Here is a 23383-nt window from a genome sequence, read left to right on the forward strand (position 1 = left end):
GGATTCTTAACCACTGTGCCACCAGGGAAGCCCCGAGCCGGGGTAAATTTTAATTAAATTATACCTGACAAAGGTAAAATATTTCTTTCACTCCAAGTTTTAAATGGTGGCACAGAATATATGACAAATGGTGACAAATGTTATCAGAAATAAGAAATACATTCTCAGTTTCCCATCCCCCATAATGGCAGCCATTAGACATAAATGGCTATTTATGTTCAGATGCTGCACATCTGAGCACTCAGCATCCAGCTTGGCTAGTGGCTGGCACATGGGATCTCACAGATACTGAACATTTCCTTCATCACAGGAGGTTCTATTGGGGAGCTCAGCCTTAGACTTGCTTACATACTTGTACTCTTATAAATCATTCAATTCTAAATGTAATATTTTAAAAGATTCTAAAATTAGCAATGTCAACATAATTCAGAGTATCATCAAAGTTTACTCATTTTATTCAGTATTTTATTGATAATCTTTATCAGGAAAGAAAAATACCTAGAAAAAATAACAGAAAACACTGTTGAATGAAGACCTCAATGTCTAGTTACCACCTTACCGTATTTCTAGACAACCCAACTTCAAAGCAATGTCCTGGTCCACTTGATCAGCGATCTCCAACATATAATCGCTCTTCACCTACAGTAAAAAGGAATGGGTAAAATAATGTTGCTGTAAGAGAATATGTTTTAAACTTAGTCATTAAGTAAATGTTTACTGGGTGCCATTTACATGCTTTACACACACTGTGTCAATAATCACGCTAGATGCTGGGTATAAAATGAGTAATACCAAAGAATAAAGAGTCAAACAGTCTTCCTTTGTGAAGAACATATATGATCTATGAGCACTTAAACATCATGTGAATCACAATAACGTCAAGCTGCTTTCTACCCTCCATGTTGTCAAAGAACATATATGATCTATGAGCACTTAAACATCATGTGAATCACAATAACGTCAAGCTGCTTTCTACCCTCCATGTTGTCAAAGGGAAAACAAGAAGGGAGATCTCCATTTCCAGGCAAACTTGCGGTGGCTATATTTTCTGAACTCGAACTACAGTCCCAGCACCATTTTTTGGACCTCAATGCAAAGGCAAAGAAAACTAATGTTATTTCAAAATCCATTTAATCCTGCAACTGGTGTGATTCCACCTAACCATCGACTATAAGTGATTCATCTGCAAAGTGCCAACATGCTTGAAGTGTGATATAGAGAAGGATCTAATGAATTGTACAAAGGCCTTCCAACCAATAACTGTGAGGGACTGATACCAGTATCTCAGAGCACTCATCAGTGTGAAGATGTTTTCAAAGATGAAATATGTAAAATCTCACAGCTTAGCATCAAGAGATCAAGATCTGCAATTGATTTTGATGACAAGGAGCATTCATTCTGAACTTCGATTAAGTGAAATGTTACTCCTCCCCCAAAAAGGAACTTCTGTTCCTCTCATTAGTAGACCTTTATTACAAAAAAACCGCACTCAATTATTATATTATGAATTTCACCAATACAGAACTCCGTGGAAATCTGTCTTGTCTCTTGTTATATAAGTATTTCATAATACCCTCCCCTCCATTTGGCCTCTTGGTCCTCAACCCTAAAATATTTACTCTCTGGTCCTTCACAAAAAAAGTATGCTGACCTCTGCCCTAGGAAAAACTCCACAGATCCTGTTCTATTGCTACCTAGCCTGTCAGTTCGCTCGTTCAAAAGATTTCTAGTCCCAAGTTAACTACTTTGCCAACCTTATAGTGATAGTTCATAACCTTCCCTTGAAAAGACCCCCCAAACCTCCCAACCTCCTTCTTCCCGTTATTTTAATTCCCTGGCAAGACCAGCAAATACTGAAACCAACCACCCACCTCCTTCTCCACGCTTACTGCTGAGCAACTGGAGAAACTCTGCTCTGTGCTTCGCTTTACGTTCACGAAGACAAACCTCAAACGATCGCCTGAGGCTGCTTGGAAATTCGGCAATGCCTGCCTAGGAAGCTTGGCAACACACTGATTCACACTTTCTCCAGTCAACCAGCCACATCTCTTTCTTACAGAGAAAAGTCTTCAGACGGGCATGCCCTCTTTAACGTACCAGAACCTATAACCTGAGGGGCATGTGTGCTCACCTACTCACTCCTCTCAGGACGGAGGCGATGCCTGCTCAGCCAGCAGTGATCTATTTCTGACCTAAACGCCATTTCCTCTGAAACCTTTGCTCTATTTTCTGCATTAGCACCTCTACCTAGGTGGTCCATAAACACTTGACTGACTGAAGACTGAGTAAATGAATGAAAGAATAAAGTCATCAAACTATGGTTTGGATACCTCTGTGTGTAAATGTTATTGTCCATAAGAGTTACAAGCAATAGTAATTTCTATTCCTTAAATATAGCAGGCATTTAAGACTGATTCAATAGAACTGAATTATCCAACCCACTAAATTAAGTAAACAGCTTTGATTCTAGAATCACTCTGTTTACACTTCAATTGGCTCTTTCTCCTCTATAGCAAAAAATCAATCCAAATTTTAAAACTAACTTTTTTGCATCATAAGTAGGTTTATTACTAAACACAAAAATGGACAGATGAATCAAGACTGTATTTATGTGAGTTAGAGAAACACCACAGTTGTTCTGACTGAAGCATTCAGTGGATCTTAGCTTATGGTTTGGTGCAGACTTTGAAGCAACCAGAGCAGAACAGCAATTACATGTTGAGGAAAATGCATTATTACAAAACTATCTTAAGATTAGTTACTATAATCTTTAAACACTATTCAAAGGTGGAAAAATGTAATCACATGCTTTATTCAGTCATCAAAACCAAATTCATATTAGTTGCAAAAATGAAAAAAAAGAGAAAATTAACAATGATCTTTATGGAAAATCCCTTTAGTTATGAACGTGACTTAAAAGTTCTGCGAGTTGTTTTTTCTTACAGTAACAATCTACTACTCTTGACTCAGAGCTGTATGACTATGGCCTGAGGTCCATTCACTGTGTGCACTGATCCATGTTTTCTGCCAAGTGTGTGGATCCACCATGGAACCAGCCATCTCAGCAGACCCTCCCCTCCTCCTTCCCCCACCCTGTGGCAGCTGCCCTCTGTGAGGACAGAGAGCAACCCCCCCGCAAGGTCCCTGTCACCCAGGCTCCAGAGGGGCTGTTCTCTGAACCACTGTGCACATCACGTCCTGATGTTGGGCTCATGCAATTTTCTTCAAAATGTAGGGTTTTTAACACTCAGTGTTCATTTTTTTATAAAACATTTCTAACTTTCATGCTTTCATTTGTGAAATAAATGCAATTTATTGAACATTTAAGTGTGCGTATGTATAGCTATATAGTTGCTTACAGTAAATATACTCACATTGCCATGTCAGACAGATTTATACATAGCTCTCATTTACTATTCGCAGCGTCACTGTGAGTTGGACCCTACTCTAATCCCCAGTTAAGAGCCTTAGAAAGAACCTTAGAAGAATGAAGGTGAGAGCAGGAACTACTTATTATTCCAGGGGTCAGGTATTCTGCTGTTTTAGATACATTATTTATAGTCTGTTCAATAACTCTTCAAGATAGGCCTTAGTCCTATTTTATACATAAAAAACAGAAAGCTTACTCAAAATTAATGTACTCAAGGTCACACAGCAAGCGTTAAAGTTAAAACTCAAAAACCCATCCACTGACCCCCATAACTCAAGCTTCAGTGTGTTCCTATACCTTCTTGTGAACTCTCAGAAAGTGTAGGCATTCTCCACTAGAAGGAAGATTAATGACCAGTAAGGACCACAGCTCATAACCCTGGTAGCCCCAGGGTCTAACATGATGGCTTCACGTGCATGTCTTAGTTTGTTTTACCACTGTCATTGTGTTATATTCTTTTTTATACCATGGATTACTACTGTTTATTAACTCCAAATCCAGCAAATTTCCAAGTCTTTCAAGCAAATATCTCTGAATGTTGTTCTTTGTTTTATTAAATTAATTTGTTTCCATATGGATGTCAATTTCCTGCTTAAAAAACAGGATGTATCTGGACTTCCTTCTGTGGGCAAGTATCATATTTACATTCATGAGTTTTTTCACCTTATTCTGCAACAGAACTAAAGCACAGGTTTTAATATAAAAACCACTCACATCTCTAATAAAAGTACTAACCCTAACTTGCTCCATAATTCATTCCACATGCCAAGTCAATGCTTTGGCTGCCACATGAGATCTTTTGCCTCGTTTTGGTCTCTTCTGAATATTCTGTCAGCTACATGAATTTATCAAACAGACCTGAAAGTCTTCGATAGTGTGTGTAAAGAAAATGGGGCTGAGGGCAGACAAATGTGTATATAACCATCTACATCATACACCACCTGAGTGATCCGAGGCAGTCGGCCAAGTTGGCTCAACTGTCAGGCACTCCTCCTTGAGTTCTGTGAGAGCAAAGAGTGGAGTGTTTGTATGCAGAAGGAACCCAATGGCAGTTCTCAATTAAAACAAACTCCTTGGGCTTCCCTGGTGGCGCAGTGGTTGAGAGTCCACCTGCCAATGCAGGGGACACGGGTTCGTGCCCCGGTCCGGGAAGATCCCACATGCCGCGGAGCGGCTGGGCCCGTGAGCCATGGCCGCTGAGCCTGCGTGTCCGGAGGCTATGCTCCGCATTGGGAGAGGCCACAACAGTGAGAGGACCGCGTACCGCAAAAAAAAAAAAAGGAGATGACCAAGGCTAGAAAACCTGTACGACAATAAGTGTTTCCATTGTTTCTTTTTTCTTGTCCATATATAATGCAAAAGCAACCACAAATATACTAGGGGTACCTGAAGAATCATATCAGTTTTTAAGAAGATCTAATGCTGAGAGTGCACGCGCACACACACAAACCAATGTGATTTCTCAAATTCCAAAGGCATACAGTTCCTTTGTTTCTTGGATTTTTTTGACATCTTCTAATAAATCTCATCCAAATTTTTGAACATCAGGGCATTAGCATTAAAACTCAATCATCACTAATAAGTCATTCGAGAGAATCAATTAGGCACCTAAAACCCATGTCTTACTGTGTTGTGGACACAATGGTGAAGGCAGACTTTACGTCTGCCCTCACTGAACGGCACACTCTATTAGTGGGGGCAACAGAAAATAACAGGGGAATACAACGTGCACACAACAGACCCGTGACTGCCAGGGGTTAGGAGAGGGGCAGGCTGTGACCAAGTAGCACCAGGGAGCTCTCTGTGTTGGTGAGACAGTTCTGTGTCTTCATTACAGTAGTAGTCACATGCATCTGTACCTATGATAAAACTGCATAGAACTACACACACACTCTTACACACAAACACAGGAGTGCACGTAAAAACTGGTGAAATCTGAACATGATCTGTAGTCTGCCTAGTAGTATTGTGTCAATGTCAATTTCTCTATTTTTATATTGTACTAAATCATGATTGTAATGGAAACTGCTCAACTATACACATCTGTCAGAACTCACTGAGCTGTACACTGAAGTTAGTGATTCTTTTTTTTTTTTTTTTTTTTTTTTGCGGTACGCAGGCCTCTCACTGTTGTGGCCTCTCCTGTTGTGGAGCACAGGCTCCGGACGCACAGGCTCAGCGGCCATGGCTCATGGGCCCAGCCGCTCCGCGGCATGTGGGATCTTCCCAGACCGCGGCACGAACCCATGTCCCCTGCATCAGCGGGCGGACTCTCAACCACTGCGCCACCAGGGAAGCCCTAGTGATTCTTATTGTATGTAAAATTACACCTCAGTAAAACTAATTTTAAAATATTTTTAAAAATCGGATGTTAAATGAGAAATGTACAGGTGTCACGGAAGGCTTTACATAGAAAACACCACTTAAAATTAAGAGTTAATCACAGACATAGAAAACAATCTTATGGTTACCAAAGGGGAAAGGGAGGGGGGAGGCATAAATTAGGAGTTTGGGATTAGCAGATACAAACTACTACATACAAAATAAACAACAAAGTCCTACTGTATAGCACAAGGAACTATATTCAATATCTTGTAATAAACCACAATGGAAAAGAATATGAAAAAGAATATATATATATATATATATATATATATATATATATATATATCTGTAACTGAATCACGGTGCTGTACAGCAGAAACTAACCCAACACTGTAAATCAACTATACTTCAATTTTTTTAAAAGAGTTACTGAATGAATAGAAATGATCTAAGTCCAGGAAAGGAAAGAGGAGTCATGCAGAAAAGTGCTAACTCAGCAGGCCTGGGTTGCTCAAACCCTACACATTCCCAAGATTATGACTGGCTCTTGGCCTCCTGGAACCTGAACTCCTGGAATGTTCTGATAAGAGTGCCTTTGCCCACCTGAAGCCTCGGGCCACACCATCCCAGTCTGACTGGAGAATTTGTATGTACAATGTGATTATGACGAACACCTGCTTCCTTCCTGGGGCCTGGAGCCTACCTGAGGTCACACAGGTGTTGTACGCCCAGGAGATGGAGCCTGATAAAATCCTTCAACGCCCAAGCTCAGCAGGGTCCCAGGCTGGCGAACCTCTGCACCTGTTTTCACACATCACGTGCTGCGCCATGGGACTCCCCTGGGAGGGACCCGGGGAAGCTTCCACTTAATTTCCTCTGGACATCACGCCGCAGACCCCTTCCCTTTGCTGCCTTTCCTCTGTATCCTTTTGCTATAATAAACGAAAACCAGAAATATAACAGCCTCTGAGCCCTGTAAATCCTCTGGTGAACGGCTGACCTTGAGGGCGGTGCTGGGGATCCTGAGACGGCAGGATTTCTACCAAAGAAAGAATCTGTCCAAGGCCCTGAGGTAGACCAAAGGCAAACTGAAAATAGCAGCAGGGAAGAGTGACCGTGAGAGACTGACCATTTCTGCCTCCCATTTCTAAAGTCTTTTACAGAGAAGGATGAACAAAAAACTATGGGTTGAACAGTATAAATATGACAGAGTTTACCTAAGTCCTCAATAACCATACAACTTTTTGAATCACCGAAACCATACAGGAGTGGAAAAGGAGAAAAAAAATGTACATTATTAAATCTATTAAAGAAGTACAGAAAATGTATCTTCTAACGAATCAGACTTAGACCTATATTTAATTTTAACTTCTTTATGGAAAAGGACAGCTAATAATTCTCACACTGAAAATGTCAGGTTTTAAACTAAACTTTCCCACTTGGAGCTTCCATTTCAAAATGTTTTAACTGACAGAAAGCTTTATGGCCAAGAAACTACAGTTAAAGAAATCATTTCTGATAATACAATTATCTAAATAAAAACATGTAAAAATAAAAAATTGGAGTAAAATAACAGAAAGATTGACCAACAAAATATAAGTGTGCCCTGGCCCCTCACACGTCTCTGCAGTTTAGGTTCCAAACCATAAAGTTAGGGTGCTGGACTCAATGTCTTCTTCAGCTTCCCACTGGAACTTTTTTTGTCAAATAAACCAAGAATTATGTTACAGTTAACATTTTTTGAGAGCAGACCAATGGATATACTCATTTTAAACCTTAATATATTTGTAGGAGAAAACAATGACAACCTCATGTCTGACACAGGCATCTCTGAGGCTGAAAATGTCAGTGGTACCAAATGGGTCCTACACAAGTTCAGCATCATCGATGCACATTTAGTTAATACGACAACTTCTTGACTAAACATGGACAGAGCCCTTCAAACTAATGGCCACTACTACTTGCAAAAGGTTGCCAATCAAATACACCTTTAACAAATCCGAGAGATAAAGAAGAATAAAATGTTATATGGCAAAGGCAAAATTCAACTTCAAGGCAAAACACACTTTTCTTGCTTTACAATAAGCCATTAGCTTTGGCATCAAAAATTATTTTTTTAGACACCTGCTCTACAGTGAATAGGGTTATAACAAGATTCTAGTTTATTTTTAGAGTGTGCTGATTAATATCTTTCAGAATATTCTGAAATGGGTCAAAAACATTTAGTGAGTCATTTGTGGCATGTCACACTGGTAGTCACATTTAGGACATCTTTGAATGAAACTACGTGCATCCACAGAACCTTCTCCCACCAGGAACCCAACGCTCAATACACCCACTGACGTGCTGTTTTCCTCATGACTCCATCCAAACAAGGGGCATGATGAGCAGTGCGCATGGGTGAAATTTCAAAGTAAGGAATAATAAAATTAAGGTAGTTTATTATAAGTTTTCTTTCTCTTTCATGGGATGGAACTAGTATAGAGGAAATCGAAACATAATTCTTTTGCTTCTATCCTGATAAGAGAACCAAAGTAATAAAAATACTGATTCTTCCAGAACAGAAACAACAGATAACACTCAGGAGTATGCACTACTGCCCGGGTAGACCCTCAAGATCCCCGCACATGAAGGTCAACAAAACACTAGGCTCATAACAAACATGCGAGAAAACAAGCCGCTGTGAATAAGAGTCAGGGGGTCACCACCAACAGCTGTAAAGCCCACGGACTCCAGATGTTACAATTTGGATTCAGAATAGAGACATCAACCCCATCGGAAATGATTAAAAAAAAAAAAAGAGGGGACAGAAAAATTAGTTAACAATAAGGGCCACAAAAGATGGCCTGGCAGACTGAAGAACGGGGGGTGGGGGGAGAGATAAAACTTGAAAAATAAATAAAAATCCAACAAATGCACTAGACATCAAATTGGCCACAGCTGAGGAGGGTTGGTGATCTGAAAGATTTCTGTGAATCCAGATCTCAGGGAGACAGGAGTTGAGAACAAAAAAGAGGCGTCAATAGATACAGTCTGAGAAGTTCTGATGGAGATCTCAACTGAAATCTCAGGAGGAATAACTAAGAAGGAAGAAAAGGCAGTATCTGAGCAGACGCCAAGGAAGACATCTCCAGGACCTATTAAAATGACAGGAACCCAGAGGTCCTGGCCACACAACACAGATCAAGCAGGAAAAATAAGTGGGAATCCCACCTAGTTTGTAATAAAACTGCAAAACACTGAGGACAAGTAAGGATCTTAAAGCCACCCAGAGAGAGGAGACAGATGAATAGACTACGACAGCTATTTCTCAACAGCAGCCACAGGGATCATACACAGCAGAGAACACCGCCGAAGTTCTGAGGGAGAACGACTCCCATGTGGTTCTGAACCAGAACCGCGGTTCTCCCAGCAACACCATCCTTCAAGCAGAAAGAGAACAGAGACGCGGGAGCTGCGAACAGCACAATGAACAATCTCAAACTGATGGCTATCTACCGAGCTCACTGCACAGCCAGAGCAGACACGTTCACTCAAGCAAAGCTGAACCCCTGGCAAAATCTCAACATGCAAGACGATGAAACAAGTCCAAAGAGTCTGAACAACGAGTTCAAATGAACCACAGTCTCTAACCACAGTGCAAATTAGTGTGGAAATGAACCAAAAGGGATAAAATTTTAAAGCCCTATGTGATCACTTCCATTTCTACCAACATAGTGGACCCAATGTCCTGGCCACAGTGCTCATTGAAAACAACTAAAAGTGCTGAATAAAATATTTTTTAAAGTCTTCTGAAAAGCTTCTATGAGCTGAATAACAAACGAACAAAACCAAACCAAAAAACCTACTCAGACTAATGATGGAATGCAGAGGGCTCAGGGGAGAGCTAGAGTCAGCTTCTGTCCTAAGGCCAGAACTGAGACGGGCACACGTATGCTGTAAAATGTGACAACCAGCAAACAAAAGTAAGAGAATGATAAATACACAATTCAGGACCATGGCTGTCTGCCTGGAGTGAAGGGGTTGGGATGGGGGGGTGTCACAGGGACATGGGGCCAGGAAACATCAGGCATGTTCTCTTCCTCTAGGCAGTGGGATCACAGGTATTCATTTTATTATTAAGTATCACACCTTACTAAAGAACACATGTATCAGATGAAAGAACACATGTATCAGATGTTACAGAATCTAAACATGTCATCAAAACCTGAGCCCCTTAAAAGTGGATCAATTTAGCTTGGAATTCAGTGAAATCAGATGTATGCATATGTGTATGCATCTTAACATATTTGCATCAAAAATTAAATAACTTTAAAATTAAATAATGGGTGTCATCAAATTCTGAGGCTCTTATAAAATAATTTCTCTCAGAATTTGGTGAAAATTTCCACACACAAGTTCTTACAGATATTTCAGCTGCATTCTCAGTTCAAAAGACTTTGGCTATAAATAGCTGAAGGGCCAATTTTTTATTTATACTTTTTTTTTGGCATGTTTGTTTAAATAGGAGGAAGTTCTGAATTCCTAACTGATTTTTCAACACTGAAATTAAATCTGTTCCCAAGTTGGGTACTGCCTGGGTAGGATTGGATCACCTCTAATAGTTCTAGAAACAAAGAAATTCTAGTTCTAGAACTTCCATGCACAGACCAGGATAGACTCTGCACTGAAAGATTATCACAAGAAGTCAAATAAATATAAAATTACTTGCCAAAGCAGCAATGCAAAAATCATACTATTTCTAAAACTTTGTCAGATGAGGGTAAAATAAATGTACATTTTTCTCACATAAATGGAACTATATTACACGCTTTATTTTTTATATGGCCTGTTTTAAACAGTAGCATTTAACATCACAACTTCCATACCCATGAACAGAGCCGCAGTTCACTAGTTATAGGCCTGGATAAGCAGTAACACCGGCCATCAACACGGGAAAGAGGTGTTACTATGACCACACTTCTATTTCCCTTAAATTACAAGTACTTGGTAGGATATTATAAAAGCATACACAAAATGAAAGTAATTATTAGGACAGATAATTTAAGTGACGTTTTAGAATATTTTCTGGACTTTCTAAAACTGTAACATAAGATTTAACAATTTTAAAATATTTAAAAGGGGACAGGCTGAAGAAGAGAAGTTCTAGAAATGGATGAAACCAGAAGGTGGGGTGGAGGGGCTGGAAGGTTTGCATACAGAGCACATGGGAAGGAAGAGGTGTGTCCCATCCCACAGTGTGCGGCTCACATTTGTATTGGGACACCCAAGTGGAAACGCTGAATCCTCTAAAGCCTGGCACTGTGTACAGACTGAATTCCATGTGTCACTGGGCAGGTATATGGTAGACAATCAGACCTCACTTACTCAACATAAAGACCCTATGCAGGAGGTGTTATATACCTACACGTGAAGAAACTAAGGGAGGCACCTGGAGTCACAGAGCTGTGAGATGCAGAACAGGCACAGTATGCGGGCTAACGACACCTCACACCTCTCAGGCTTTATAGAGGCCACTCACCCGAATCACAGACTGCAGTAAGATACGTCCTATTAGTAAGAGGAAATGTGGGATACACCGGTACGTGTGCTAGCTTTTAATCATATACACAGAAGCAAGGTCTTCCGAAAGGAAAAAGTAGGACAACCTAGTAAGAGTGTGAAAGGAACATAAAAGTTGCCAACTTTTAGGTTAGCCTAGAAATTATAAAAAGGAATAACTGAGAGCTATTTAGGCCCGTCTCATGCATCCTGGAAATCAATGTCACTAAAGGAGTCATGGATATAGATATAGATACCAGTGATACAGATCATCTACGAGAGAGAAGAATACAATATAAATACATCCGTTAACTAAACTCTGTCACCTCCTTCACCAAAATATGAAGCTGGGCAGACGGCTAGAGGGCCAGACGCAGCGACGCAGAAGAGAGGCAGCCTGTAAACTGAAACCGCTCCGTAATGAGTAGGCCTCACACATGCTCAGCTGGAGTCCAGGACTCAGAGTCCAGAACAGGACTCTGCTTCGTTGAACGCAACTCCCTCTCCCATTCGACTCCGTATTATTATAAATCTTCAAAAGTTCCCACAAGTACCTCACCTAACACCTTACATTTCCTATATGACTTCTACTTCACGGACAAGAAAACATCTCAAGAGCTGGATGCTGCTCTCACAGGTTGGATCTTAAAAGCAGGAATATCCACTTACCTCAACAGAGAAATGAAACCATGTACCTTGCCCTCCTACCGAATCCCGCCCACCTTTTCTCCTTCCTGACACTGAGTGACTGGGTTGACGCCGTCAGCCTCTTCTTCATTTTCATGCTCCAGTTCGTTCAGTCTCTAGTCCTAGCAAATCCATCCACTAAATTTGCTTCCTACCACACCGTTGGACCTCCCAGCTTTCTAGCTTCCTGCCCAAATGGGTGACAAGCCCCCACTAGGTTACAGCCTTTTCAAGACCCAATCCATCCCTGGTACAGACATCACATCAGGGTGGTCTTATTTAAAAAAAAATTCTGATCATGACATTTGCTAATTAAATTCTATAAATGCTCCCAATTATCTGCAGGAGAAAACCTAAAACCCTCTCTTTACATGATGTGGTCCCATCTCTCTCACCCGTTTCCTTTCAAATCATTTTAGCTCAGATTTAAATGCACCATGTTTTCTCAAGTACCTCTCTTCCTCACCTAGAGAGTTGGAGACTCCTTAAAGCAGGGGTCCGCAACCCCTAGGCCGTGGACTGGTACCGGCCCACGGCCTGTTAGGAACTGGGCCGCACAGCAGGAGGTGAGCGGCAGGAGGGCGCGAAGCTTCACCTGCCGCTCCCCATCGCTCCCCGTCCCTCACATCACCGCCTGAACTATCACCCTCCCCACTCCATGGAAAAACTGTCCTCCACGAAACCCGTCTCTGGTGCCAAAAATGTTGGGGACCACTGCATTAAAGGACAGTTTGCAGGGGAGCCGCCTGGACCCCAAACCTCCCCTGTGTTAGCACCTCTGCCCAGGCATGGCCACACCATTTGCGCTTACAAACAGCACAGGATTGAACACAAAGATGCTGTTTACAGGCAATCCACTAGACTGAGGAATTTAGAAGTACAGATTATGTCATTAATTTCTGCATTCTTGACCCCGAATAGACATTTAATGAATAATTTTATTAAAATAAAAAATTTCCCAGCGTATTTAATTGCAAAATTGTATGTACAAATGTCTCGCTGATATTCATTAGACTTTTTTTGAACTCTTCACAAATACTTACAAGTAACATTTATTTGACTGGAAAACTGTTTTGGTTCATTTATGCCACAAGTATTTATTGTCTAACTAATACGGGGTAAAAAGAAAGCTCCTTTTAGTGTAAAAAAGTCAATTCTGCTTTGTTGTGCAAAGTGCTATTGAGATTACACGGGTATAGTTGGCTCTGAATAAACATCTGACAAATTTGTTGATATTCAGGCATAATTACACTTGAATTAAAGACAGAACAATGGTTGTGTCACTGAGGACTTCCTGTCTCTACTTAAAAGAAGTATCTTTTAAGATTTGCCCAAGCATACAAAAATTCAGCGTCAACAATTCATAATTTCTCACTAATTATAAGAATCTCACTGCCCTACGGTGACAAATTTATATTCTCCCAAATGTTAGGTTTAATCTAATTCTAAAATAAAAACATGAAATAAATAGGATTCAAAGAAACAAAGAAAAAAAGTGTTATTAAAGCATCCTCCTGTACCTGTTGATAGAAGAAATTCAGAGTTGGCTTGTCTTCAGTAAACTGGTTTAGAAATCCTTTTGGCAAATAACGAATTCTCAATTCATATCTAAAAAATAATTAACAAAATCAAGCAATCAGAAATAAGTCATTTTCTCAATTCACAGTCTACAAAATTATTTTGAGTATAGCACTGCCAATTACTCTGAAATATTATTTTAAAAATAAGTTAAAATATAATCAATTAATCCGTCAATGTAAATGTTTTCTTTTTCAGCACAAAAACGTGCATGTGAGTATGCTACAGCTCGAGGATTCTGCAGGAGACAGAGCCTAATGTGAGAGGCCCAGAGGGCGCCCAGAAGTCCCTCCAGCCCCACTGCCCAGGGGCAGCACCACCTTCCACTCCCCAGAGGTGAGCTCTGCATGCCTGGAGGTACAAAGGATGTACTCCCGTGTGTCTGGCTTCCTTCATTCACCAATATGCTCGTGAGACTCCTCCCTATCGAGTAACTGCAGTAACTCATAGCTGACAGTCCTGCACTGTATAATAAACCACAATCATTCATCCACATTACTGTGATGCCGTTTGAGTAGTTTCCAACTTGGGGCTATTAAGAATAATGCTACGAGCACTCTTTATATTCCTCTAAAAAAGTAATTTTGCTCAGGAAGCCAAACTTCAAGAATGGTCAAAACAAACGAATTTCACCAGAATGCTCTCTCTGTGCCTCATTCTGTGTATGTGTGTGTCCACCCATATGAACACTCACATGCATGCCTTTTGGTGAACATATGTACACAGCTCTGCTGGATGCAGACCAGGAGCATCATCACTGGATCCTAACGAACACACACATTAGGCAGCGCAGATGTGACCAAAGAGTAAGGTAAAGAGCTGTACCAATGTACACTCCCACAAGCAGCACGGGGCGCTCTGGTTCCACTATTCCTCACCTCTACTTGGTACTTCTAACCTTTTCATTTTAGGACCTCTGATATTTACAGCAAGAGTACACAGTGGTTTTAATTAGTACTTCCTTGATGAGTAACACAAATGGGCACTTCTTCATTTGATAATTGACCATTTTTGGTTATCTTCTTTTGTGAAGTGTCTGTTAAAGCTTTTGTCCCTTTTTTACTGAGTCGTCCCCCCACCCCCACCCCACCACTGATTTGTAGGTATTCTTTTTTTTTTTCAGTACGTGGGCCTCTCACCATTGTGGCCTCTCCCGTTGCGGAGCACAGGCTCCAGACGCGCAGGCTCAGCGGCCATGGCTCACGGGCCCAGCCGCTCTGCGGCACGTGGGATCTTCCCAGACCGGGGCACGAACCTGTGTCCCCTGCATCGGCAGGCGGACTCTCAACCACTGCACCAGGGAAGCCCTGTAGGTATTCTTTACATGTTCTGGACGTAAGGCCTTTGTTAGACTTAGTGAATATCCTCTCCCACTCTATGGCTTGCCTTTCACTATTTTAATGGTACCTTTTAAAAATTATTTTTAAAATCTTTTTATTTTAACAGTATCTTTTGAGGAAGAAAGTTTGTGATTTTTATGCAGTCCTATTTATTCCTTTTCTTTTTAATAAATTATCTTAGTTTTTTGTTTATAAAATATTTGCCTACACAAAGGTTATAAAGAATTTTTTCTACAATTTTCATAAACTGATCTTTTAAAAATGTATTAGGCTCACAAGGAAAACAACGCAAAGTAATCAGTACAATTCTTTTGGTTCAATTAAGGTAGAAAAAATGCAAGATACACATACACAAGTTCTGCTGAGATTTTTAAGTGTCCGTCTTATTAAAAGACACAACTGCCAAACAATGAGGTTCCACTGTACTTCTGCTCTCTGAAGGAGTTCCAATAACTCACTGCAGATATTTTACACTGTGCAACTACTTGTAGAAGCACAACAGGTTTCCTTTATTTTGAGTTTAGGACTTACCAGGCACCTTATATGAACCATTTCTCTTAATCAACATAATAATCAAAGAACAAAAGTGTACTTATTTACATTCAGCAGACCAGGTGAACAACGCTGGCAAAAGCAAGCAACCGGTTCCCAGGCTGGAAGCTCCAGGATCAAACAGGCTGCAGGAGGCTTTGGTATTAACGTTACTCCATTTTAATGGTTTAAAAAAAAAAAAACTGGTCCAAAAGTCAAACATTTGGCAGCCTGGCTCCACCTCCACGCTCTTAGCATCCAGCATCCTGATGATGACATCAACTAACGTTTAGGGACTACTCAGGATATGACAGAAATGGTGATCAGCATTTTAACCAGATGACTTCTTTTCATCAGCAACAACCCCACAGAAGCAGAGAGAATGTGGGCTCTGGATCAACACCGCCTGCGCCTGAATTCTGGCTCCATCACTCGTTCACTGTCTGCCATCACCTCTCTGTGCCTCAATTTCCTCATCAGGACGCCAGGAGAAGTGAATGAGCTGTCACTGCACACCATCACAACCATCTTGACGGTTTATCTACTACCTCATCAGTCATTACTCAACGAAGATTTACTTTGGCACTAACCATCTACAGGCACAATTCGAGAGGCTGGGAAGACATTAGTGAGTAAAACAGGCACGAAGTACCAGCCTTCAAAGAGTCTCTACTTTTGTGATGGAAGCCAGACAGCAAACATGTAAGTATCTTTGAGGTGGTAGGTAATGTGATAAAGGCAAATAAGGGGAGTAACAAGTGATGAAGTACTATTTTATAAAGGGAGCTGGTGAAGGTCACTCTGACTCAGTGATACCTGAAGGAAGATCTAAAGGAAGGGAGTTATGTGCGGGGGGTGGGGGGGGTGGGGGGGTGGGGGGTGGGAAATGTGTAAAGGCCCTGAGGCCAGAGGGTGCTTGGGGGCAAATGCAGCTATAGCTACTGACCGAGGGCAGTGAGTAACAGGGCTTCCGGGGGGCGTGGGAACAGGAGCCTGCAGATCTCACAGGACCCTCTGCTCATCATGGTGGTGGTGCTCAACCCAGTGAGAAAGGAAGCACCAGGGGCACCATGGCCAGCGCAGTAACATCACATTACTGAGGCCTAGCCAGGTGGTACTAGGTAGGGCAGACAACAGGCACCAAAGGGAGGCCAGGAGGGGACTGGCCAGAAATAGTGACCAGGTTACTATTTCACCCAATTTTTATAGATGGGGAAGAAACGAATTTTGGGAATTAGGTAATTTTGCCAAGGTGCCACAGCTATTAGGAGGCAGACCTGGGATTCCACTTCAACATGCCTGAATGCCCAGAGGCAGAATGAAACTAAGAGAAGGCACCTGTGCTTAGAAACAGAGAGGAATGTAAGTTGATCTTGGTCACGGGGGTGGGCAAGGTCTTTAGATCGTACCTGCTTCAGCCCACTACCGTCTAGCATATTCCCCCTGACAACCCTACGGAAACTTTGCTCAAGGCCTCCCACTTTAATTCCAGTCCAAACACCTCACCCCAGTCTTTAAACCGCAGCACCTGAAGCCCACAGCCTATCCGCCCGCTCGCACCAGCATCGCCACTCCCTTCTCCTCCGTGAAACTCACCGTCTTCCTCATACTTCTGCTGCTCTTCTAAGAGCCTGGCTGTGTCCTGACACATTTCCACGTCTCTGCTCTAGGCCACTCCATGGATTTCTGAGCAGCAGCTAACTACAACATGCCCCAAATAAAATCATCCTTTTGCTTCTACTAAGTAATATATTAACATTAATGCCACCAACAACTAACTTCCTCAGTCTTACCTCCAACTATGAGCACCAAGATACCCACATGCTAACGGACTACTGATGGGGAGGGGCAGGAAATGTTTTTGAAAAGTTGAGCTGGATGAAGATCTCATAACCCTGATAGGAGAAGGATTAGCTGGTCAGACTGTGAGTAGTGAAATAAACAAAAGTACAATTTCACAGAACTACACAGATGACCCTCATAAACAATGTGGTGTGGACAGCTCTCTCTTACAATAGACTTCCAATTTAAAAACCCTAGAAGGAAGGGTAGAAACAGAAACTCACCATTTGGCAAAAATTACAGTAATGAATACTGCAAAAAAGAATCACCAATGATGCTGAGATTAGTGGGTGAAAATACAATGAGAAACAGAGTATATGCACAGTCTCTGTACTTCCCCAGAAGATATTACTTAACTACAAAGGGGAAAATAATAACTTTATAACAGAGAAACCTGGCCACCACCTTACATCAAACGATCCAAGTTAAAACCGCCAGTAAAATGAGTCATAGCATCATCGAAGACTTCCTGCTAAAATGCAGTGAGAAAACCAACACCTTGGCTGTGGTGCTCTTCCCCAAATGCATAAGCTCAATATAATCATGGGAAGAAAAAAAAAACCAGACAAACCCAAATTGGGGAACACGGTACAACCAGCCAGTGTTCTTCAAAAGGGTCAAGGTCATCCAAGACAAAGACAGCCTGAGGACTTGCCCCAGATTAGAGAAGGCAACAGGACACTGAGACACATGGTGCTCTGATCTGGATCCTGGGCCAGGGACAACTGTGAGAAGGGACAACTGTGAAATTTGATGACGTCTGTAGATTAGTTAATAGTATTGTATCAATGTTAAGTTCCTGGTTTCAATATCTGGACTATGTTTAAGTAAGATTTTAACATTTAGCGAAGCTGACTGAAGGGTACACAGGATTTCTGTGTACTATTTTTGCAACTTTTGATACATATTGAGAATAAAAAGAAATTCTCACATACCTAAGACTGACTATTCTGTAGCTGTAATAACAAATAACCACCAGAACGAGTTTTAAACCAGCCTGGTCAATAAACATCAGTCTTGTATAGCCACAGACCGGCCAGAAATCTGTTCATCTTTGTGCTGTCAGTGTCTGGTGCAGGAGCATCCAATAAATGTTCAATTAATAAATCAGCAAATTTGGAAGTCCATCCTGTTTTTTAAAGGGGTCACTTCCAAACTTGTCAGAATGTTCCTCTATTTACTCTTACTGCTTTAAATCTTCTAAAGAACTCTTGTTGAATTCAGTGTTATAATGAAAGACTAGCTTTTCAAATTAAGGTATACGCACACGGAATGTCATTTCAAGATAACATAGAAAACTATCAGAATACAATCTAAAACTTCCTAAGCTATCATTAGTCATTTTCTTTTGTCATCTTTGAAAAGGGAAACCTTTCCTCTACATAAAAGACTTTTTTTTTTCCTGCAAAGGTCTGGAAAAAAAAAAAATCAACCCTTTGCAGAGCGAGGAGAGGAGCTGCTCAACAGCCGTGAGCAGGAGAATGTGAACCACATCTGATAACGATGAAAAGGACTTTCTTTTTCACTTGCTCTGCAGAAGCCCCACAATTCTCTCTCAAATGCCAAGAGAGCCTCCTCTCAGACCTGGCTCTCAAAGCCCTGAATCCTACACCAAAAGGACTGGGCCATTTAATATCTGATTAACCTGCTCAGAAGTCAGACCAGTCCATGTAGGTGATTCCAGATAACCAAAATTTAGTTATCAAAATTTAACTAGAATTTAATTATCTAGGTGCAAAACTTTAAAGTTTAAATGTTTGGTAGAAATCTCTCAAAACTGCATGATACCTTTTGCTACGCTATAAACTAGGTATGGTACTGTAATTCAAACTTTTTTGGCTGACTCAAGATCCTAGCAAACACCATCTACCTAACCGAGATCTCCCAGGACCCCAGGGACAGATGAGCAAGTGCCTGGTCCCTGAAAGACTGGGAAGGAAGCAGGGCCCATGCCTGTGCATGCAGCGCAGTGGCCTCGGGCTCTGCCTCAGGACCCGAGGATTCCACACAAGTCCCTGAGGGCCCTTAAGAGGACGGGAGGGGGCAGGGTGCTCTCCTCACAGAGGCTCTAGACAGCGCACCTCCCCCATCCTTTATTTACATGTTCAATATTGTCTTACCCATCTGATGTGTTCCCAACAATATTCTCAGGTTTATTTTTCTTTTTACTTTGTAAAAGTATATCATGCTGTATGTCATCTCCTGGGACTTTTTGTTTTTTAACTGAGGTAAAATTCACATAAAAAGTAACCATTTTAGGGAATTCCCTGGCGGTCCAGTGGTCAGGACTCCAGGCTCTCACTGCCAGAGCCCGGGTTCAATCCCTGCTTGGGGAACTAAGATCCTGCAAGCCGCGTGGCGCACCACCCCACCCCACAAAAGTAACCACTTTGATGCGTGCAACTCAATGGTGTTGCTATTTAGTGCATTCACACAGGTATCCTGGGACTGCCTTTTGTCACACGATGGTATCTGTCTAAGATTTATCCACACTGTTGCAAGTCCTGATCATTCATTTTGACTAGTGTAACATTCCACTGTGAATATTCTGCAACTGACTTAACCATCACTGGTTATTCTACGAACGTTCTTGGGTCTCTAGCCTAGTAGAGAAATGCAAGAGTCTCTCGAGGACAGAACTTGAAGTGGAACAGCAGGATAGAAGGGCATGTCATGAGGATGCTATGCCATTTTCCCAATTTTTTTTTAGCAATTTACATTCTCCCCAGCAGGGCAGGCAAGATCCTGTCAGATCCATAACCTCTCCTGCTATTAATTCTGTCAGACAACTTACTTTTTGCCAACCAGACAGTGTAAGATGGAATCTAATGGCCTAGATTCGTACTTCCCTGAGCACTGAGAAAGACGATAGTGTCTTCCTGTGATTACTAGTCAAAATTGTCTTCTCTTTTATGAAAATAGCTCAAGTCTCATGCCAATTTGAGACTTCATATTGATCAGTAGAATATCTTCTCCTAGTTGCAACTTGTTTCTGCACTTTTTTTTTTTTTTTTTTTGGCCGTACCTCACAGCTTGTGGGATCTTAGTTCCCTGACCAGGGACTGAACCCGCGCCCTCAGTAGTGAAAGCACAGAGTCCTAACCACCAGACCGCCAGGGAATTACCATTTCTGCAGTTTTGAAAAAACATCTTTTGATAAACAGAATGTTTTCACCTCATTAAAGTCAAATTTATTATTCTCCTCTTTCAGAGTGAATGTTTTTGGAGTATTAAGAAAACCTTCCTACTCTAGAGCCAAAGACACAATCAACTATACTTTCCATTAAGCTTTCTCTCTTTTTTTTTTAAAACTTAATCCATCTCAGATGGATTTCTGTGTATTGTTCAAGGTAGGATCTAATTTTGTTGTTATTCTTCCTACGAGGATAGCCATTTATCAAATCAGCCCTTCCTTTCCCCAATGACACGTCATGACATCTCTGTAAGGCCATCCTGCCTGAGACAGTTACGACCAAATGTGTGTGCTGCAGCTGCTTATCGAGGTTTTAGAAGAACTAAGACTCCATTAAACAAGTTTAGATCTCAGGTTTATTTAACAATATGAAGAGATAGATATTATAGCAGATACTGCAAAAAAGAAAAATCTATGTTCAAAAACCCCACAGGAATGGAAACTAATATCCAATTATTCTGATGAATCTGGGTACTTTCATTTGAATATTAACATCCTACTTCTCAAAACTAAGCCAGAGCTGCAGTTACCCTCACATGTCCACCCATGGACTGAGGAGGTCTCAATGTTCTGTTTCTTGTAGTCACATACCTAACACAGGAATAAAGAAAGAGCTGGTGCATGGACCCAGTTTCTACTCTGCCACTCATTTAAGCTGTGTGACCACGGGCAGGTTATGAAGCCTCTCAGGCAATGTCTGACACACAGCAAGAAGCGTGTTAATATGAAGACTGTTACTAACGTAAACTAGTCCTGTTCAGTTCCTAGTTGATAATTTCATTATCACTGATTCAACTTCCACTTAAAATATTTTGTACTGGGTGCCTACTATATACCTGGCACATCCAGAACCGAGCAGTGAATACAACGGAGTCCCTGAGGGACAGAGACTGTACCAGGCGGGCAGTGGGCTCTGTAGACAGAAAGGCTGGAAAAGGCCCTGGGGAGGAGGTGACAGTGGAGCACCTCAAGCCAGGCCGGAAATGGCAGACGAGTACACACAGCAGTTGAGCATCAAGTTCAAAAGCACCAGGAACAATCTGCTTGGTTTGTTCAAGAGCCAGTAAGAGCGCCAGTGTGGCCAAGGTCAAGCAAGTGAAAAGTTGGAAAAGATAAAGGCAGAAAGAGAAGTGAGAAGAAGGGTTACTGTATTCAACAAGCAAGAAGGCTGGCAACAGAGAAGAGACCATCAAATGAGACCCTACCCTGAGTATCTAAGAAAACAGAAAACTAAGATTTCAAAGGGACCAGAGTCGCTCAAATGGAGGAAGGGGAGGAGCAGCAGACGGAGACGAGGACCCAGAAGTAAAATCACAAACTCAAGAGTGGGTTCCAGGGGTGACGGGGGGCTCCCGGGGTGACGGGGGCTCCAGGGGTGACGGGGGGCTCCAGGGGTGATGGGGGGGCTGACGGGGGGGCTCCCAGGCTGACAAGGGTCTCCAGGGGTGACAGGGGGCTCCCGGGCTGATGGGGGGCTCCCAGGGTGATGGGGGCTCCAGGGGTGATGGGGGGCTCCCGGGGTGACGGGGGCTCCCAGGAGTTTCTGAGCAGGGACGACCTACACATTTCCTCGGATGTTTACAGTTTAAAAGATTTGTTAGCAAATTCGGTGAGCTCTACCTTAAACATATCTCGGTACAGCTGCTTCTCATTCCTTCAAGTACTACTCCCCACAGCCATCGTCTTCTGTGACTTTTTCCTGGGTTACTGCAATAACCTGTCCATTGGTTTCCTGCATTTATCCAATAAAGAGTGAATTTAATGCCAAAGGCAGGTCTAAGGTGGGCAGAAACAGGAAGAGAGGTCACTGGAGCAGCCCCAAACGTCAAGGCTAAGCAGGAGAAGACAGACCGTGATGGCCAGTAAAAGAGGAGGAAGACCTTCACCAGAAGAGTCTGGTATCCAAGAGGCTAGATGAAGGAAGCACGCTCAGTATCCACAGGGGAGCTGCTCCAGGACCCCCGCAGACACCCAAATCCTCGTGTGCTCATGTCAACTGGCGCAGCCTGCGTCCGTAAGAGGCACACAGCCTCCTGTATACTTGAAAGCATCGCTGGCTGCTTATCAGAGTACCTTATACAATGTAGGTGTTATGTAAATAGACGCGGGCACAGCAAATTCAAGTTTTGCTTTTTGGAACTTTCTGGAAGTTCCCCCCCCCAGAATTTTGTATTGGCGGTTGGTTGAATCCACGGCTGCGGAACCAGGGAACCTGCGGATGCTGAGGGCCAGCTGTATTTAGACAGGAGGAAGTGACTGCGGCCGTGAGCTACTGCAGAGAGTGGACTGGACGGCGAAGGGACAGACCCCATCAAAGCCAGGCCCTCAGCAGGCTGGGCCTTTTCCTTTGAACCATAAATTATTATGATTATTTTTAAATAAATTTATTTATTTTATTATTTTATTTATTTATTGTTTCTGGCTGCGTTGGGTCTTTGTTGCTGCGCGTGGGCTTTTCTCTGGTTGCAGCGAGCGGGGGCTACTCTTCGTTGCGGCGCGCGGGCTTCTCCTTGTGGTGGCTTCTCTTGTTGTGAAGCACAGCCTCCATGTGTGCAGGCTCAGCAGTTGTGGCATGTGGGATCAGTAGTTGTGGCTCGCGGGCTCTAGAGCACAGGCTCAGTAGTTGCAGCACACGGGCTTAGCTGCTCCGCGGCATGTGGGATCTTTCCAGACCAGGGCTCGAACCCGTGTCCCCTGCACTGGCAGGCAGATTCTGAACCACTGCGCCACCAGGGAAGCCCAAACCGTAAATTATGTAGAGATGTGTTTTTAAATTGCTCAATATACTGCTGCGTGCAGGATCCTATAGTTCTACATTAGAAAAAATAGATACATAATTTTAAAACTAGTGTTTACTTACTATTGTTTGCGCTCTTCCTTTTAATTATTAGGAGAGGTCAGTTTTATTCCTTTAAT

The 23383-nt window shown here is 42.2% G+C and overlaps 1 protein-coding gene across 6 annotated transcripts in view; it reads right to left on the reverse strand.

Annotated features, from left to right (window-relative positions):
• PTK2 (protein tyrosine kinase 2) overlaps positions 1-23383 on the reverse strand; it is a 251013-nt gene that overhangs the window by 131993 nt on the left and 95637 nt on the right. For all 6 annotated transcript variants that reach the window (XM_060127770.1, XM_060127769.1, XM_060127767.1 and 3 more), the window contains 2 exons: positions 13504-13591; positions 560-639 (listed from right to left, as the gene is read on the reverse strand). In XM_060127770.1, the coding sequence (XP_059983753.1) occupies positions 560-639; positions 13504-13591 (168 nt within the window). The remainder of the gene's footprint in view (positions 1-559; positions 640-13503; positions 13592-23383) is intronic.

This window comes from Lagenorhynchus albirostris, chromosome 17 (assembly GCF_949774975.1).
Source record: "Lagenorhynchus albirostris chromosome 17, mLagAlb1.1, whole genome shotgun sequence".
NCBI lineage: Eukaryota > Metazoa > Chordata > Mammalia > Artiodactyla > Delphinidae > Lagenorhynchus > Lagenorhynchus albirostris.